The 21,728-nt window shown below is 39.7% G+C and overlaps 1 protein-coding gene across 1 annotated transcript in view; it reads right to left on the reverse strand.

The window, feature by feature from the left end:
• The window catches only part of LOC124722659 (rho GTPase-activating protein 45-like), a 699,512-nt gene that overhangs the window by 360,536 nt on the left and 317,248 nt on the right, over nucleotides 1–21,728 (reverse strand). The window contains exon 4 of the mRNA XM_047247804.1: nucleotides 1,241–1,384. Coding sequence (XP_047103760.1) covers nucleotides 1,241–1,384 — 144 coding nt within the window. The remainder of the gene's footprint in view (nucleotides 1–1,240; nucleotides 1,385–21,728) is intronic.

The following is a 21,728-nucleotide window of genomic DNA, read 5'->3' on the forward strand; positions in this document are numbered from 1 at the left end:
TCTTTAAACGTGGTGAGATGTGTGTTGAAGACCAAGCTCGTTCTGGACGCCCTTCAACATCGCGAAATGAGGAGAACATTGAAAAGGTCCGCCAAAAGATCAACGAGGATCGTCGGCAAACGATCGACCAAAATTCAGCAGAGACAGGAATCAGTTGGAGCACGTGCCAGAGGATTTTGAGTGAGGATTTGCACGTGAGACGTGTTGCTGCTAAATTTTTTCCGCGCCTTCTCACACAGAAGTAAAAAACCATCCGCATGAATGTGTGTCACGACTTGAAAACAGAGATTTCACGTGATCCAAACTTCTTGTACGAAGTCATTAGAGGGGGTGAGAGTTGGTGTTACGGGTATGACCCAGAAACCAAGCAAGCGTCAAGCCAGTGGAGGACTCCCAACTCTCCCAAGGCAAGTGAGGTCAAATGTGAAGACGATGATCATTGTCTTTTTTGATGTTCGTGGAATTGTGCATCGGGAATTCGTACACCCTGGCCAGACTGTTAACCAGCACTTTTACTTGGATGTTTTAAGGCGTCTGCGAGAGAATGTGAGGAGGAAACGTCCGGAACTTTGGCGATCAGGTGACTGGTTTCTGCATCACGACAACGCTCCAGCACACACGGCCTTACGAGTGACCCACTATTTGGCACCTCAGAGGTGGTCTATCGTTCCCCACGCTCCGTATTCGCCGGACTTAGCCCCGTGCGACTTTCTCCTATTTCCACGAATGAAAAAAATGCTAAAAGAGGAGCATTATGACGATGTGGAGGCGGTAAAAACAGCTTCGCAAAGGGCACTGGACAATGTCAAACTTGAAGAGTCCCAAACATGCTTCAAACAGTGGGAAAAGAGACTTGACAAGTGCATCGCATGTAATGGAGAGTATTTTGAAGGTGACTGAAGTAATTTTGTAAAAAGGTTCATCAATAACTTTTTATGACAACAGTCCGGTTTCTTTTGGGTCCCCCCTCGTATACACCTTACCAGGCCTGGTAACAACAATAAACGCGAACATCACTAATGCACCCTGGTGGGCGGCTTACCTTTTATAGAGAAGTGCAACTGTAATTATTTACATAACCTTCGATGGTGTGTACGTCTACAAAGTTATACTGACATACGACCATGTCTTCTGGGTGTTTCACTTTAATTTACAGGCAGCGTATTGAGTGACAAGTATGATTACAGATAATGGCTGACTAGAGTTGAAATTTTAATGAACTAGATTCAGCAGGTGTTACCTTTCATGTGTTGCACGAGCGCACCCGCAGCGGCGAGCAGCCGCGCCGACTGCATGGCGGGATACTTGTCCAGCACTGCTCGCAGGATGCGAGTCACCTCGCCCACACACGCGTGTGCCTCTACGCGCTGGCTCTCCCGATCCACTGCAACAAGAAGCAGTACACCATCAGACAAACCACATCCGCAGTTCACATATCATTGGTATTAGCAATATTTTTGTGTAAATAGCTTTTTTTAGGATCCCGTCTTCTGACTGTTATGACGTTGGCCGCTGGTATGATGTTGGCCGCCAAGCTCTTCATCTCAAGGTAGGATTGGCACCTAGCGTCTACAGTTCTTACCCTCTACAGTTTATAACAACCCTACCACAACAAAGGTCAAAAATTAATTATGATTGTAGTGTTGCTCACGGCCGGCCGAAGTGGCCGTGCGGTTCTGGGCGCTACAGTCTGGAGCCGAGCGACCGCTACGGTCGCAGGGTCGAATCATGCCCTGGGGGATGGATGTGTGTGATGTCCTCAGGTTAGTTAGGTTATTTTAGTTCTAAGTTCTACGCGACTGATGACCTGAGAAGTTAAGTCGCTCAGTGCTCAGAGCCATTTGAACCATTGTTGCATTTTCGGGCAACAACAAAGTTATATTATGTTGCAGGTGTCATTAGAGCACGGTTAATAAAGTAATTTCTTGAAATAATGGATAAACTAGGCACTCATTTTTTCCTGTTTCCCACGCTAGTCTCGTTGTCTACTCATGGCTCAATCGCCGAAAATCTAGGTGGTGATGATTCCAAGCACGGATGCAAAGACGCCTAGGCGTTATTCTGCGATATTCAAAAGTTTTATAGATGTGTTTCATAAACCATTCTCGAAGATTAAACTTTTGCGAGTTAGGACAATGGTGATGTAAAAAAGTAATCAGCACTCTTAATTTAAGTTACACTTCTCTTTTATTACTTTTTTGCAATATCACGTAACTCGTTCCAAAACATCACTTCACAATATAAAACATACTTGAAAATGTCTTCCTCACTGTTAAAGTTCACATTTCATAAACTGACTACAGTTTGCATCTTTTTAACATGACGACCAAAGCTTGACTCTCTAATAACCGCTTCCGCGCCCAAAAATCAGAGTTACAAGTACGTCAAAGATCATAGTGACAAAAGAAAGAATACACGTAAGAATAATATCATTGCAATATATACATATCGATGTATCGAAGTACCTCTACATTAATGAAATAAAATCTGAATGTTGTCACAGAAATATGTTAACTATTTCACAGAAACACAGTAGAATATTGTTGGTATCGAGAGGTTGAGGTGAGGTGCCGTAATGGTTACGTAATTCAAGTACCATTACAAGTTCCCGCATGTACCATGGGAAGTTATTCCTTGAACTCATGTCCAATCATCATGTCTCCTCTTGTCGTCAGTGTTCGCCACGTATTTCTTTCCTCGCCGATTATGCGGAGAACCTCAGTTCTTTTAGTGCCAGTCTACCAAATTTCCAACATCTTTCTAAAGCATTCCATCCCAGACGCTTCGATTCTCTCTTTTCCGGTTTCCCCACATTCTACGATTCACTTTTGTACAATTCTCAGAAATTTCTTATTCAGTTCGAGGTCAAAGTTTGACAGTACTAGACTTGTAACTCTTCAGGCTTCACTGGCGAGATCTTTTCATGTGGAATAATCGGGTCTACTGCCGGATGCTAGTGTTGCTCAAGCACAGCGCTACCTGAGACTGCCTTATTGGATGATCTTGTCCAGTATTTATGCCCAGAGGGCGCTGGGTGCTCTCTCTGCCGTCCGCGTCAGCCTGGCGCTGCCTGTAATGTGTTGTCTCTTCCCCGGTGCTCCCTCAGACTGCAGAGAGAGCACCCAGCGCCCTCTGGGCATAAACACTGGACAAGATCCTCCAAAATACTGCCGCAACCAATCGACCTGTGTCAAGTGCGCTGGCAATCATGACAGCCACACATGCACAAGACCACGAGAAGATGCACCGACGTGCGTCCGCTGTCGCGGACCGCACGTGGCCAGCTGGCGTGGCTGCAAGGCCTATGCAGACGGCGCCAAAATCGACCAAACGCAGTGAGCTGCGCCGGGAGAACATGAGAAGACGAAAACCAAGAGACGACGGAGAAGAAGACGCAAGAAATCCTCACGCTCCTCCCCAGCGCAGAGGAACAAAGAGATGACAACAAGCTGCCCACCTGAGCGGACAGCCGCCCCCACTGCCAGTGAGAGTGGCAAAGGGGCGGGCCGGCCGACCGACAATAGACGACATCGGAAGGCGCCTGACCGCCGAGAAGCCGAAGACGCCGCAGTGGCAGAAAGCAGCTCACGAGAGGACAGCAACAGAGAAGAATTGCACGTATCCATCGAGGATGCGCTGAAAGAGGCGGAAACGCGCTTCAAGATCGCGCTGCATGCGGAGATGGAAGCTGCCTGCCTCAAGTTACGGGAAGCATTCGAGCGCAGACCGCAACTGACAGCAGCGGAGACGCAATCGGAAATCATGACCGATTGCTGCAATCGACCAAGCTGTGCAAACAAACCGCACCACACTGATCGACAAAGAAGTCATTACAGACAGAAGATCTATAGTTAACCTCGAGGTGATGGACGAGGCGTGCCCAAATCCTGCAGCGCGAAACAGGAATCAACGCAGCTGGCTAGAGTACCGCGCGGAAAGGGCAAGAGAAGAAGAAGAAGGTCGCCTCCGGGACGAAGAGGAGAAACGACGGCGCAGGCAAGGATGCTACTCCAACTACCACCGCTACAACCGATACTGACCGACAGGAGGCGAATGAACGAGAAGAACCAAAACGAAACAACAAACAACAAGCAAAGGTGACAACACCAGCAGCTCTGGCCGGGTCTTGCAGGTTTTCCTTAGGCCGTAAGGTAAATACCGGAGCTGTTCCCCGAACTTCCTGCAAATAAATTCCCAACTGGGAGATAAATTCCCCCCAAATTTCCATTAGCACACATGCAAACAAGTAAAATAAAATAACCAGTGATGTCCCATGTACTCCCTCGGCCGAAAAAGAGCAAAGCAAGCTCTAGAAAGGCCCGCCTTCCCCTTATGGGAAGGAATGAAAAGTGCTAAAAAAATCCTCCAATACGGCAGTCTCAGGTAGCATCTGAAGAAGCCAACGAGTTACGTGGCCGAAATATTGTGCCAGAGCGACACAAACATCCGGCAGTAGACCCGATTGTTCCACATGTCAGTACTAGACTTCTTTCGCCCTTTTCGCCTGTTCTTGTCTGCGTCTTATGTCCTCTTAGCTTCGTCCTTTATACGGTAGTTTGCTTCCAAGGCAGCACAGCTCCTTCACTTCGTGGTCCTCAATTTTGGTGTTAAGTTTACCACTAATTTCATTTCTGCTACTTCTGATTACTTTTGTATTTCTTTGGTTTACTCTAACCCCATGTTTTCTGCCCATTCATTATGTCTTGTACATTTTCCATTCACATTAATGTGACCACCTGTCAGAAGCCTAAATAACCAACTTTTGGAGCGCGAAGCGCAGCGAGACGCGCAGGAACAGAATCAATGAGGTTGTGGAAGGTAGTGACAGGGAAGTGGAGCCATGTCAACTCCAGTGCCGCAGCCAGCTGCGCTAGGTTACTCTGTTGAAGATCCATAATGCCTACATCCCGGACGAGGTGGTCCCACTGATTCTCGATTAAGTCTAAATCTGGGGAGTTTGGTGCCCAGGGGTGAACGGTAAACTCACCCTGATGCTCTTCGAACCACACACCTACACTGAGAGCTGTGTGACATGTTGCATTGTCCTGCTTCTAGATGCCATCGTGCTGAGGAAAAACATGTAGGAGTGGACGTGATCCCCTAGGATAGGTGCCTATTTGTTTTGATCCATTTTGCCTTCCAGAGCGATGACATCGCCCAGGGAACGCTCTCCAACCTGGACCATTTCGCGGACTGTTACAAGGGCAGGAAATATATTCGCATTTGCGAAAATGAACCACTTCCAGCTGTATAACAGACTGGCGTCAATGTAAATTTGTACCGGACCTGGACACGGACCACGACTTCCCGCTTTATACGAGCAGTCTTCTTAACCGCTTTTTCCCCTTTTATTTTCACTTTATTTGTTATTGTCCTCGTCATTTGGCCCACGCACAAGTCACACGATACACCTCGAGGCCCCCAAGAAAGACAGGCCGCGGCGCGTACGTCACGAGGGTAGGCCTGAGCTCGTTCGCTCGCTTAACTCAGCGGGCAAAATGTGTTTCTAAACCTGTTAACTCACAACTGGATGTGTACGTACTAACGAGAATTGGATCTTCTACTGGGATCTGCTATTATGAAGTATTACTGATTACTAGTTGTACAACAAAATTTTAAATCAATTCTCGACATAAATGGTATAACGGCTTGTTTATAGCATTTAGTCTCTTCTGCGTAACAATCCTCATTTCATAAAAGATGTGCTGCCTTATGCAACTGATAACCATTTTGGCAAGATTTTAATTATATTGTACCCCAGTGCAGGCGTAACAAATTATTAGTAGGCCTATGGACTTCTTATCATTGTAGGACTAAAAACAATAAGATTCCATTATAGTGGATTCCAGTTAAAGATGCAATTCTTGTTCGTACATACACACCTAGCTACGAGTTAACAGGTGTAGAAGCGCAGTTTGTCTGCTGAGTTGAGTGAGCTTGGCCTACCTTCGTGACGTACGCACCGCGGCCTGTCTTTCTCGTAAGCCTCGACACACCTTCAATTTCTTAGTTGAATGCTTAACTCACCTTTTTTTTTTTTTTTTTACAGAGGGCTAAGCCTCTTAGTAAATGCGCTGAGCTACTGCTCCGGCGCTGCTGCACCTTTCTGAACACGACTCTCACGTCCAGCTCCAAACTTCCATACGTCGTGCATGTGTCACACCTGTTTATTTTTAAGTTGCAGGTCCGGTATTGGCCGATAAAAACAAAATTTCAGTGCCTGTGCTGTGAAGAGGTATGATGGTTCAAATGGCTCTGAGCACTGTGGGACTTAACTTCTAAGGTCATCAGTCCGCTAGAACTCAGAACTACTTAAACCTAACTAACCTAAGGACATCACACACATCCATGCCCGAGGCAGGATTCGAACCTGCGACCGTAGCGGTCACGCGGTTCCAGACTGTAGCGCCTTTAACCGCTTGGCCAGGTATGATGAAATGTTGCTTCAGACATACATGGATGTCCGAAGAAACAGGCACAACGGTGACTATAGCTGCTATGAAAGACAGGAAATATAATTGCAGTTGCGAATTTGAACCACCTCCATCTGTATTCCTTCGGACATGCACGCATCTCTGAAGGAACATTGACAACTGGTAGCCTATTCCTCCCCCAACTGTTTTCTAAAGTTACACTAGGAGAACAAAAATGTTACCGATACAGTACGCAGCAGTAGGCAAAATATGCTAAAAATATTGAGAAACAAATTTTATAGAATGAATAATGTTTATGGAGATGTTTCAATAATTTGTTGGCTGTGAAACAGAAAGACAATCGCGACGTGTATGAGACACGATATCAACGAAACGTCGAATTGTAGAGATGGTTGAAACATACAGGCAAACAGTTTAGGAAAACAATGAAGCCCGAATGCATCCTGAAACACAATAACGGAATGAGTGAAACTGATCATCAAGAATAGATAGATGGTGGTCTGTTTCCCAACTATGAGAAATATTCTCAAAGGGTACGGCAAGCATCTTTTTTTTTTTTTTTTTTTTTTTTTTTTTTTTTTTTTTTTTTTTTTTTTTTTTTTTTGAATCGCTCGTCTTCCATATTTTGCATTCTTTATAAGTTGTATACAGTTAATCTTGCATTTCTGCAACTTGACCTAGCCATTGTCCGATACCAAAATAGATCACCAATAGCAAATATACGATCACTGCAGGAGGTGTAAGTGCAAGCGAAAGAAGTACGTTTACACATAGTGAAAATTGATACACGACTCTTAATTCAACGCAACTTTCGAATGGGTCCAAGAAATCAACGCAGCAATATCGTGAATGTAGCAGCTATTTGCGACAGTATCGCTTCGTGTAGAGCTGAATGCAACTTTGTTTGGGAGTGAATAGGAAACTGTGCACTATATTAACAATTTTTAATTAATGAAGGAAGTTTTTTAAAATTACATACCGACGTGAGTTGTAACGGTCGGTGACTATAGTGAATGTTATTTCAGTGGCCGGTGCAGAACAAAATGGCAGCGATTTTCTTAGCAACGAGTTGCTGTTTCAAATACTATATCACATTGAAAGCTCTCGTCAGTAGTTGAGTCACGAAATTATACGGTTATCGGGAAATAAAAAGGGAAAATGAACACTGTTGCAATAAATTATTTGATGCTATTGGTAGACTACGAACGGAGCTCAGCAATACATTTAATCACAGGCATGACGAACTCCGAACGGATTTCAGTCTAAACATGATGGAAGCAAACCAGAAATTCAAGATGTTAAGACAGTTTGCCGAACAAAAAAACAAACGAAAACTTAAAATTAACAAGGCTCATAATAAAATTCGTGCCCAAGATAGTCAAGCTGCACACACAAATGGTGTTTGTATCAGTAACAAAGTGACGATTAGTAAGTGGCGGCGTTCAGACGCATTCCAATGAGTTGAATAACGAAGTATAAAAAATCTACCGGCAAGTTTCAGAATGCGAAAGGGCAATGAACGAAACAAATAAAAAGTTTGTGCAGGAAGAGATTGATGCGGCACTACGTATAACAGATCGTAACATTGTTAAAATGCCTCAAGTAACCATAGACAACGCGATGACTACACAAAACGTTCAATAATATTAACCCAAACAACGTATTCATGCCGTTGCTTTTATCGAACAGTTAAAATATGTATTTCCGAAACATTATACAGATCAGAGTAACATAGATACGTGTACCACCTACATGAAAGGTGAAGCACATATCTGGGGTATCAATGCATCCTAAAATTACTCCACATACATTGTTGTTGTTGTGGTCTTCAGTCCTGAGACTGGTTTGATGCAGATCTCCATGCTACTCTATCCTGTGCAAGCTTCTTCATCTCCCAGTACCTACTGCAACCTACATCCTTCTGAATCTGCTTAGTGTATTCATCTCTTTGTCTCCCCCTACGATTTTTACCCTCCACGCTGCCCTCCAATACTAAATTGGTGATCCCTTGATGTCTCAGAACATGTCCTACCAACCGATCCCTTCTTCTGGTCAAGTTGTGCCACAAACTTCTCTTCTCCCCAATCCTATCCAATACTTCCTCATTAGTTATGTGATCTACCCATCTAATCTTCAGCATTCTCCTGTATCACCACATTTCGAAAGCTTCTATTCTCTTCTGGTCCAAACTATTTACCGTCCATGTTTCGCTTCCATACATGGCTACACTCCATACAAATACTTTCAGAAATGACTTCCTGACACTTAAATCTATACTCGATGTTAACATATTTCTCTTCTTCAGAAACGCTTTCCTTGCCATTGCCAGTCTACATTTTATATCCTCTCTACTTCGAACATCATCAGTTATTTTGCTCCCCAAATAGCAAAACTCCTTTACTACTTTAAGTGTCTCATTTCCTAATCTAATACCCTCAACATCACCCGACTTAATTCGACTACATTCCATTATCCTCGTTTTGCTTTTGTTGATGTTCATCTTATATCCTCCCTTCAAGACACCATCCATTCCGTTCAACTGCTCTTCCAAGTCCGTTGCTGTCTCTGACAGAATTACAATGTCATCGGCGAACCTCAACATTTTTATTTCTTCTCCATGGATTTTAATACCTACTCCGAATTTTTCTTTTGTTTCCTTTACTGCTTGCTCAATATACAGATTGAATATACACACATTCAAAGAACCTCAAATAGAATTCTTTAAAAGAAATTTTTTCACAAGAAAAACAATAATACATAAAATTATAAATTCTTCCACAGACGATCTACGGAAGATATCAGGGTACAACGCGAGAATATATGCTGAAATACTAGAATGACAATGCCTACGTCGATGAACCAGTTAAAGAAGAAGAAATTAATGTTAATTCAAACACTAAAGTTATGACTGGCGGTACGTCTAAAATGTTGGCACTCACGCCATATTTGAATTTGGAGCAATTGTGATTAATGATAGATCGAATCGAAGTCGTCGCAGCAGAATGGGAACAACGAGGAAGAAATAATGATGGAAGTCGAAATTGTAATACTAACCCACCATGAAGATAAATTCAAAATTGCGGAGAACCAAGTACATTCGATCGAGGAGACGACGACATGCAGAGATAGGACGAACGGATTTAATTCGAATCATCAATCAGATTACCCGATGCAGGAGACAGAGCATAGAATCAATACCCAGAACGTGCAAGTAGCATCCATGAGACCGTGCTGCTGCAAACTAAATTAAGTTTCGGAAACCTCATCCTCCGAAACTAATATCACAGGAAACGAGTCAGATATCACCATAAATATCATTAAATGCGAACGTATCACAGACCTGAAAGACGACCTGTACAGAGAGGAAGATGATGCTGACAAAGACACTTTTATTGTGGAAGTGAAGATTCGAAGAATAAGTATGGACACCATTGTGGACTCAGCGAATGAGACGAGTGCTATCTCGGAAAATTTATTCTGGTAACTGAATAATCTAGCTCCATTCCCAACGTTTCCTGTTATTAAAGCAGATGTTTTCAGTGCTGTAGGTAATCGAAGCAGGCCCATCAAAGGTCAGCTAGTGCTAAGGTTCGAACTTGAGGAAGATGAGTACGAACAGATCATGTTAGGGTTATATGTTTAACGTTGGTGTAGTCGTCGGTATTGACTGGTTGACAGAGATTAAACGAAAGATGGATTTGGAAGAGAGCTGTCCGCATGTAAAGTCTGATAATGCAGTTACGTGTGAAGTACGGCTCAACATGTGGGCAGTGTTTTAAGAGCAGAGCAAATAGTAATATAGCCAAGACACTTTTCCAATGCTTTTCTTAGTTCGCAGCGTCGTAGTTTTCAAAGATCATTGCTTCAAGAATTTTTTAAATTGCGTTTGACGTACTCGTCAACATGTAGACACTGTGTTGAAAAGCAGAGCTGCTGATGATATGTGACGAAGCACTGTATTGCATCGGTGACCAGTGTATCATAATGCATTAAAATGAGTTTTAAGCACAAACATGTGTTTGGACTAAATCAGGGCATGTAAATATGAATATTAACGTATAAGTAGAATGTAAACTTTGTGTCATTTTTTTCAAATGATAACTTTCAAACGACCATTAAGCAATAGGATATACTACATTCTTTTGAGATAGTGAAATGTATATAGATATAAATACGATTTCTTATGACGCTTGACGTTTCCTATACGTACGATCTAAACGTTACCCTACTTTCATCCATCTGTTCCCTACTCCAATAACTCCATCCGAACAGGCCTCGGAAGGCCCAACTCCAAGAGGCGACAATGGATGTAGATATGGAGGAGCATGTTGTCAGCATACCGCTCTCCCAGCCGTTGACAGCTTTCGTGACCACAGCCACTACTTCTGAATTAAATGTCTCCTCAATTGGTCTCTCAAGGGCTGAGTGCACACTGCTTGACAACAATGCTCACCAAGCCTGTCAGATCTGACGGGAACCATTGTTACTACCGTGGTAGGGTCGTTGACTCTCTGGTTGATGGTTATTATGAATATTCGTGTTGGCTCACATATACCTGGTCTGGGGCGTAAGTGCAGACATTTTTATTGATGACTAGTGACAGTATTGTGAACAACATTACATCAGTATTTACTTTCTTTGCAGACTAATAATTGTAGCTATTACGAGTAGAAAATGTTTAGTTTAGTTAGTACCTCCAAGTACACAAATAAGTCGTTAACGTTTATTTACTCCTGGACAGCAGCTCAGATATTATAATGTGGACACAAATAAAGAATCCTACACTGAGAAGAGTAATCCACTTAGTAGTGCTGTTACAACCATGCAGAAGACATGAAATCATAAAGTTTGTGACGTGTTTGTTGAAAGACTGTTTGACACAAGGAAAAAAGCAACCAACACACTGATATGTGTACATATTAAGGTACGGTATATAAAATATCTCCTCCTAAAACTGTTATACCCTAAATAAATATATGAGAACAACTTTTTTTCTAGATGGCCGCTGACACTTTCCAGCAATGCTAGGCATCCTTTAGTGTTCGCTGGCTGTGGGATGAGGAGATTTCATGGAAGTAGCAGGGTCTGCTAACCAGCTGTCTTGCATGGTACCTATCCCAGTGAACTGACAGAGTGACTTTTTGAACATGAATACAATGACAATGGTTGTTTACAAATGACGAAGAATATTTTACAAGGAAATCTGGAATTCTAGTTTGGCCTGGCCTACGGAATTACGTGTGGAGCAGAAAACTAGATGGTAGGCCGCACAAATTGCATATGAACATCGCAGCGTGTCTACAACTGATCACCTTTTAGGGGGTGACAAGTCCTAAGGGTAGACTCAGTGTATAGTATTACAATGACGCGTAAAAATAGTTTCAAATTACATTAGATGTGATGTTCCCAGTTTCCTTCTGCTGCCTCCAGCCAATCAGAGTTTGGTAGTAAAATGACATGCCAGATATGCAGTAAACGAATTACATGACAGTTTGAAAGTCAAATATATAGCCATTGTTTCCGTGAAAATCACATACCTCAAACTTAATATTAAATGGAAACCGAAGTCAAAGTTATGCATTATTTACTGAAACATACATCTCTCTGGCGTAATATTCAAATGATTCCAAGGTCGAAGAGGTACACACACACACACATATTTGAATTTCAAAAATTCTTTACTCTTTGTGTTCTGTCTATATTTCATATGTAAGCAAAACTTTCCTCCTTAAATACCCTTCACGTAAATTAATGATCCTCTCTGTTACCTCAGACTGAATATTATAGAGAAGCCAATATCAAAATAACGCGTATTTACCCACACATAAGAGGGCGTGCTGGCAAGTAATGCCTCCGATTTTTTATGTGAAAACTATTAAAGATTTTTTAAATGTAACAAACGTTATTAACATTCTACAACTTTATTCTTCACGGCTACGTATTTTCAGCCCTCTGTCTCTACAGGGCTCCTAATTGCGGCGTCTAACATGACGATGTGTAATGTAACTACGTCGGTGCTGAGAATCAATGCGCTGTAATCGAGTTTCTAACTGCAGAAAACGTGCGTCCAATTGAAATCCATAGAAGAATGAAAGCTGTGAACGGTGATGATTGTATCGACATCAGTAACGTGCGACGTTGGGTTGTTCGTACTCCCAATGAAGGAAACGGTGGTGCTAACCTCAACACGTGTAATACCCCATTTTAATCTGTTTCCAAAATTTAAAGAAAACCATCGACGATTTCATTTTGATAGTGATGAAGCGGTTCAAGCAGAGGCGAGGTTGTGACTCCGTCAGCAAAGTCAAACATTCTACAGAGAAGGTGTCAACAAACTGGTCTCTCGTTAGGTGAAATGCGTTCATCGTCAGGGTGGCTATGTTAAAAATAAATATGTAGACTTGAAGAATGAAGACATAGAATGTTCGTAACGTTTGCTTTATTTAAAAATCTTCAAGAGTTTTGACAACATAAATTCGGAGGCCTTACTTTTCAGCACGCACTAGTACATACCTGTGTCGTAATATTAAAATTATTCCAATTTCAAATATATGTATTATATATGTACACACATATGTCTCTGCGTTTCAAACGTCAAATACTGTACTCCTCAAACATCTCTCTCATTCAAAGTAATCATTTCTCTCTATAGTGATCTCTGTCATCTAAAGATTCAGTCTTTCTTTCGCTCAGAGTGTCTACCATCCCCCACTGGGTTGTCACCATTCCAACTACGTGGCTACCATTCCTCCCGGGTAGTCACAATTCCCCTTAAGTTTCCACCCAGGCACACTTAATGGCTAATGAGTAACAATTAAATGTAAAAGCCTAACGTTTCATAATCTATATGCCATAAATTCCAACACCTAATATGTAAAATTGTGTAATATTAAAAAATGACTCCAAGGCCACAGATATGCATTATTGCGTTCCGTCAGAAAGGTGTATTTCATAAAAACGTTCATGATATGAAACCCTCGAATACATTCAGTTCTTGCCAGAGAGACAGCTGACTGCTGCATTATTCTCTGCTAAGGACGCAATTGAATGTCATCCTCTCCGCGCTGTACAGAGGCGATGGGTTGGAGGGTTGTTCATATCCCACGGAGTTCGCTGCATATACACCCACTCAAAAAAAGAAAGGTTGTACACCTGAGGAATTATCCGAATGGGGCGTAAATCGGTAAATGTGATTCATATGTACAGAAAACAAATGGTTACAATGGTGAAGCCACGAATCTGTGACAAGTTGCTGGATGTCAACGCCTCACCACAGAACGTGAACGTCGGAGGCTTAACTGCTCTGTACAGTAGAACAGGCTATCTGTGGCAGACCTGACGAGAGAGTACAATGATGGCGTAGCTGTGTTTTGAAGCACACCGTTAAGTACACATTATTGAACATGGGACTCTGCAGCAGACGACCCCTACATGTTCTCATGCTGACCCAATTACATCGTTAATTACATTTGCAGTGGTCAAGAGATCATTGAAATGGGACCACGGATAAGTGGAATGGTGACATATGGTTGGATGAATCACATTTCCTGTTACATCTGGTTGATAGTCGTGCCCAGAATCGCCATCATCCACGAGAACGGCAGCTTGAAACATCCACTGTGGCACAAACAAATGCCAGTGAGTGCCGAATTTTTTATTGGGACATTTACCTTGGTTTGCATGGGATCTGTGGTAAAATTCGAAGGCACAATGGGATCTAGGATTAGATGGATACTGCTGGTTCTGCTGCGGGCTGCCCCAAGGCCTGGGGCTACCAGCAATATCCATCTACTACTACCAATTCCTTAACATACCCTCACATCCCAAACTAATTTATTTAGTAAATTTAACTAAATCTAATGATCAATAAGAAAAGATCAGAAGAACTAAAATTTTAGTGACTATAAAATCATTAAAAATGTTGCACATGAAGAAAACATTTAGATTTTTAAATAAAGGGATAAATCTTTTTAACAAATTCTAATAAAATATTTTATTTTTAGAAACTCTAATAAAACTTTTCCTTAGAAATTAAACCAAAAAATGTATCTAACGTGTGGGATGAATTTAAATTTGATGTAAATATTTTAATAAATCAAGAGAGCAAAATAGTGAAATGTAATACTTACAAAACCTGTTTTGAACCAACTTTCATAATAGAACATTTGAGAAGCAATAAACACATAGAGCATTTTGACTGTATATTAAATTATAATAATGGTGACATGTTGTCTTATATAGGTGTTGCCGACTGCAGAGTCATATTCTGCCTGTTTATATATTTCTGTACTTGAATACACATGCATATACCAGCTACTTTGGTGCTTCAGGCTTAATTATTTTAATTTAAATATTTTACATAATTTGCCATCCTATTTTTATCAAAATTTTTGTGTATTTATTGTTTGCTTTAACATATCTTTTACAACATTAGGATGTGCCATCTCTTGTTCCTTCTGCAATCATTGAATTTATGTCATAACAATGTAATAATTCAATTGTTCAAGCAATCATTTTCAACATCACTTCAAAAGATAAACTAAGTGCTTTATAACACCAGGAGGGATCTAAATAAAATGTGTTTATATATGTTTTCTAAAACTTGCAAAAAGAGCAGTTGCTAATAGAACATTAATTTTAAAATATAAGTCATGATATTCTCCATAATTTTTATATTAATGTCTTCTCGAATTAGTTTAGCATATTTAAAATGTTCACTAATATGACATTCATTTAATTATCATCAAATCCTTTTTTTAGTGCAAGTTTTGTTTCTTGAAATTTTTGCTAGCTGTCTATATAATCAGAAGGGTAAACTCCTTTTTTAGTTACTAAATTTCTTAGTTCTTCTGGATAGAATTTGTTACTATTTTTCATTTGATTCTTGCTTAAATTGGAACAAAGTTCATCAAGGCCTGAAACAAAACTAGATGTATCTGTACATCTCGTTTCCAAATTTTTGGTTCATTCCTCAAAATTAATTATTTATTTACAGTATTTGCTGTAAAATGTTTATCTTTTTCACCATAACCAATTTCCTTTTGCAAATAAGTGAGAACACACTCTGATAAATTATGTAAATAAATTAGTACATAATTGGGGGTTCAGTTGTAAATTAGAATTACAATTACAACACAAATTATAATCGTTTAATATATTTTCCAGTGAAATGATCGTCATGAAGAACTTTTTTATCATTTTTTGCATAATGTTTTCGATGTAAAGAACAAACTTAGGTGTATTGTGTATTTACTGCTTTCAGATATTAACTGTTTCATCTCTTCAATTTCAGAATAAATTTCCCCAATTCCTTCAATTTCTTTCTTAATATATACACTATTAATTATTCATGACAGTTTGGTCCTCTATAAACAACTGGATTCTTATAATGTCCATTTACATATTTAATATAAGAACAAGAACCCCTTGCTTCATGTTCTTGATATTTTACAGTACAAGAATTCTCTTTATTAGCCTGACAATTAGCCATTTTTCATAATAAACAGTCAAAATCTGCATAAACAATAAAGCAACGATTGGACATAACTCACAACTTCTAGATTGTATGTATATAGATTTTTTTGGTAGTTCTACTTTTATTGGTTTATTAATTAAACTATTCTTCTTTACTATAAAAAATTCAGTAAACGCAAATCCCAAACACATTTTTTGTTTTCATTTTTAATAATTTGGCTAGAAACAAATTGAGATAGTTTGAATTATTTCCTTATCAAAATGTAATAAATTAATACATTTTGTTTTTTTGATTTTGTTATTTTTAACAGATATACATTCTAATATTATCCTCTGCAGGAAATTTTTTTCTTTGCAGGAATAAGCATTAATAGATAAATTAATTTTAGTCTGATTTTAAAGATAACATTAATTTCAACAGGGAACGAAATATCTGGTATTTTTCCTGTAAGTTCTGTAACAGAATCTTTATAATTACTAATTCTGTCACTATTTTTATATTTGTCCATCCACTGGTCTTAATGCAGAAGCTACTGCCTATAGGAGGAACTTTTTATTATTATTTTTTTCAGTAACACAAGCCATTTTCCTTTATTTTTTCTGGTAATTTGATGTAAGACAAACCTCTTAATGAAATATATTTATTACTTGGTAATTGTAATCCAATAATTCTATTTAACATCCATCCCTGTCCCCATGTTTGAAAAGTAGAGATTTTTCTTAATATATTTTTTTTCCCATTCCTAAATTACTAATTATATCGTTTTCTATAAGAATCTTATAATTAATTATGAGTTTGATACCCAAATTCCACAGGCTTGTTATTCATCTGCATTGTATACTCTCACAGTAAATTAAAATTTGTTTTCAAACTGTCACATAATTTAAGATTTTCTCTATGTGTTTTAATAATTTTCGTTTTTGCCAGATTCTACAAATATTTTGTTTCAAGTGAGCTATTAACATTTTCGAAATTTATAGTCTAATCTTTTGTTAAATGCTATGTCAACTAAATAACAAAAAACAATTTCTCTATTTCTTTCTTCCACAATCACATTGGTGGAAAATAGTAATATTTTTTAAAATTTATTCTCTCTGCTATCGATTTGTTTCCAAAACACATTGGTAGAAAGTGGGAATATTTCTTTTAATTGTATATCCTTGTTATTTTTAAATACATCATAACTATTTTCTATTTTATAATACAATAATCATTTCCAATTCTTCCTTGCCTTTCTTCCTTATTAAATATTTAATCATTAACCTATTCAAATGAATTTTATTTAATTAACAACACCCTTTTAAATAATTTAGTTAACAACATTCTTAAAGATCAACAATGGAGCAGTTCCTTTTGATATATTCTTGAACCTCAATAAAATGTTTTATTTTTGTTCTCATTTATAAGGAAATAAACATTAGATTTTCTATTTTTTATATTTTTTGTATCAAAAGATGACAAATGTGAGAAATAATTTATAAGGAATTTTTTAAAATGTTATTAAATTTTTTTCTGTGTAAGTGGAACCCTTACTGATGGAGTCAGTTATGTTAATAATTGTAATTTTTTTAAAAAGATTAGTGAGCTACAAATAAATGCTCTATATAACATTACAGGCTGTGAATATTTGAAAACTAGATATGGGGACAAAATTTGTATGGAGATCAGTAACAAATTTAAGATTACTTTGCCAGGCAGGTACTTGAAAATAATGAGTGGATGGGATATCCAATATTTTGAGGAAGTAAATATTAAACTGGGATACAAAGCCGTGAAGAAAACCAAAAAAAAATGTAATGAATTTCACGATCGGATATTTTGTTTTGAAATGTGCAGTTGTTCACAAATTCTTTGTGATTTTAACTGTCAATTTACATAGTTTTTAGATTTTTCTGAATGGTAAAACCATGGTCTGGTCGAATATATTTTGTATCCCTTTATTCTCAGATCTAATTTTTTTGTGCACAAGATTGTTTATTTTTATTTTCATTTATTAGATTCTGTTAAATTTGCTGAATAAAATAGATTGGGATACGAGGAGGTAATCGGGAATCAGCAGAAGTAGACGAATATTGCCAGTAGTTCCAGGCCTTGATGCAGCCTGAGGTTGAACTAGAAATATCAATCTACTCCTGTAGTCTACATCAACATTGGTGTGGACCACTTTTATGCCTTCATGCTTGATGTCTTCCCCGATAGCGATGGCATCTTCTAGCGGGATAACTGTCCATGTCACAAGGTTAGAATCGTGTTATAATGATTTCAGGAGCATGATAATGAACTCACATTGTTGGCTCAGCCACCTACTTTGCCTTATCTCTAACCGTTGGTACACATCTGCTGCCATATTCCTCTAGAAATCCACCTACCCACAGAATCGCTACTGTATTTTACTCTGGGAATGGAACCTCACGCTATTAAGTGTATGGTCATAAAGTTTTGGTTCATCACTGGGTTTTACAGCTCTGACATGGGCTTATTATACACACTGATTCAGCTAAGCTGTTCACCTCAAATTTGCACCCAATACCTTATGATTTGTTAATTCGTTTTCATCTGCATGAGTTGTTAGAAAGTCTTCACTCAACAACTAATAATCTCTTTTCACAGCTACATTAATTACAGTTATACCAGAAAGAACTTTGCATTTTTCAAGTGGAACAAGAGTAATTTATGGTGTGGTGTCGTAGTTGCAAAAGAGACAAATTTATTTCGTATAAATGGTAATTATCCTTAATCCCGCAGGATTTTTCCATAAAGTTTATTTACTTATAAATTATTTTGCTACCCACCTTGCTACATTATAATGATCTAAGGATCGGTTCTGTAATAGATGCATTGGCTTTAATATGCTGCTGTACGACCGACTGAAACGACATGGAAGCGAGTCAGGCTAATAGTCTAGGTCGCACCTTGTCCACACCCAGATTAGTTTATAAAAGCGTTGGTGCAGTCGTACTCTTAAAGACCACTTGTGGTATTCTGAATATGCCTGACACACTTGAACTTTACATGGATGCCTGTAACATACTCGTCGAAGGGGTGTAAATTTGAAATTTTTAAAAGCACAGCAAGAGTAAACACAGAAAGTGAGGCTTAGCTTGATGATGATGACGATTGGTTTGTGGGGTGCTCAACTGCACAGTCATCAGCGCCCATACAAAGTCTCAAGTTTTTTCACAGTCCAAAGTTTTACACAGTCCAATCGAGCCAGTGTCACGAATGATGGTAATGAGGATGAAATGACGAGGACAACACAATACCCAGTCACTGGGAAGAGAAAATCTCCAATCCGGATGGGAATCGAAACCAGGACCCCAGAGGCAGCAACGCTAGCTACTAGACCACGAATTGCGGACCCCTAGCTTGATAGCCAGACAGTCAGTGCTTTAGATGGAGTAAGGCGAAACTGATGAAGGCAAGCTAATGAGTCACTCTTCTCTAATATCTGACAGTGGCTAAAGAGACGCCATGTCAAGTCTAGCCATGGCTTAACGTGTTCAATGGTGGGACATGGTGCACCGCAAGACACATCGCGTGATTCGAATCTCCGGTCAGGATATCTTTCATTAACTGTACTCAATAAAATAATGTTGTTAACTGTGCTATTTGTGGCAAACAATAACTTGTGGGACAGGTAGGAAGGATATCGGCGAAACAGATTTTAGAGTACTTGAGGGATCAACACAAAAGTTTTATCTCAAGTACAGATCTACATCTACACCTACATCTACATCTACATCCATACTCCGCAAGCCACCTGACGGTGTGTGGCGGAGGGTACCTTGAGTACCTCTATCGGTTCTCCCTTCTATTCCAGTCTCGTATTGCTAGTGGAAAGAAGGATTGTCGGTATGCTTTTGTGTGGGCTCTAATCTCTCTGATTTTATCCTCCTGGTCTCTTCGCGAGATATACGTAGGAGGGAGCAATATACTGCTTCTGTTCTCGAAACTTTAACAAAAGACCGTACCGAGCTACTGAGCGTCTCTCCTGCAGAGTCTTCCACTGGAGTTTATCTATCATCTCCGGAACGCTTTCGCAATTACTAAATGATCCTGTAACGAAACCCGCTGCTCTCCGTTGGATCTTCTCTCTCTCTTCTATCAACCCTATCTGGTACGGATCCCACACTGCTGAGTAGTATTCAAGCAGTGGGCGAACAAGCGTACTGTAACCTACTTCCTTTGTTTTCGGATTGCATTTCCTTAGGATTCTTCCAATGAATCTCAGTCTGGCATCTGTTTTGCCGACGATCAACTTTATATGATCATTCCATTTTAAATCACTCCTAACGCGTACTCCCAGATAATTTGTGGAATTAACTGCTTCCAGTTGCTGACCTGCTATTTTGTAGCTCAATGATAAGGGATCTATCTTTCTATGAATTCACAGCACATTACACATGTCTACATTGAGATTCAATTGCCATTCCCTGCACCATGCATCAATTCGCTGTAGATTCTCCTGCAGTTCAGTACAATTTTCCATTGTTACAACCTCTCGATACACCACAGCATCATCTGAAAAAAGACTCAGTGAACTTCCGATGTCATCCACAAGGACACAGTGTTGACGATCAGTGGACAAAGTTCAAAACCATAGTACAATATGCATCAGATGAGTATCTGCCGAGCAAGATCGTAAAGAGATGGAAAAGAGCCACCGTGGTACAACAACCGAATTAGAAAACTGCTACGGCAGCGAAGGGAACTTCACAGCAAACATAAACATAGCCAAATCCTTGCAGACAAACAAAAACTACACGAAGCGAAATGTAGTGTGAGGAGGGCTATGCGAGAGGCATTCAATGAATTCGAAAGTAAAGTTCTATGTACTGACTTGGCAGAAAATCCTAAGAAATTTTAGTCTTATGTCATAGCGGTAGGTGGATCAAAACAGAATGTGCAGACACTCTGTGACCAAAATGGTACTGAAACAGAGAATGACAGACTAAAGACCTAAATACTAAATGTCTTTTTCCAAAGCTGTTTAACAGAGGAAGACTGCACTGTAGTTCCTTCTCTAGATTGTCGCACAGATGACAAAATGGTAGATATCGAAATAGATGAGAGAGAGATAGAAAAACAATTAAAATCGCTGAAAGGAGGAAAGGCCTCTGGACCGAATGGGATACCAGAGCGATTTTACACAGAGTACACGAAGGAACTTGCCCCCCTTCTTGCAGCGGTGTACCGTAAGTCTCTGGAAGAGCGTAGCGTTCCAAAAGATTGGAAAAGGGCACAGGTCATCCCCGTTTTCAAGAAGGGACGTCGAACAGATGTGCAGAACTATAGACCTATATCTCTAACATCGATCAGTTGTAGAATTTTGGAACACGTATTATGTTCGAGTATAATGACTTTTTTGGAGACTAGAAATCTACTTTGTAGGAATCAGCATGGGTTTCGAAAAAGACAATCTTGTGAAACCCAGCTCGCGCTATTCATCCACGAGACTCAGAGGGCCATAGACACGGGTTCCCAGGTAGATGCCGTGTTTCTCGACTTCCGCAAGGCGTGTGATACAGTTCCCCAGAGTCGTTTAATGAGCAAAGTAAGAGCATATGGACTGTGAGACCAACTGTGTGATTGGATTTAAGAGTTCCTAGATAACAGAACGCAGCATGTCATTCTAAATGGAGAAAAGTCATCCGATATAAGAGTGATTTCAGGTGTGCCGCAGGGGAGTGTCGTAGGACCGTTGCTATTCATATTTATGACCTTGGGGATAACATCGGACGTTCACTGAGACTTTTTGCGGATGATGCTGTAGTATATCGAGAGGTTGTAACAATGGAAAATCGCACTGAAATGCAGGA

The sequence above is a fragment of the Schistocerca piceifrons genome, chromosome X (genome assembly GCF_021461385.2).
Source record: "Schistocerca piceifrons isolate TAMUIC-IGC-003096 chromosome X, iqSchPice1.1, whole genome shotgun sequence".
Lineage (NCBI taxonomy): Eukaryota > Metazoa > Arthropoda > Insecta > Orthoptera > Acrididae > Schistocerca > Schistocerca piceifrons.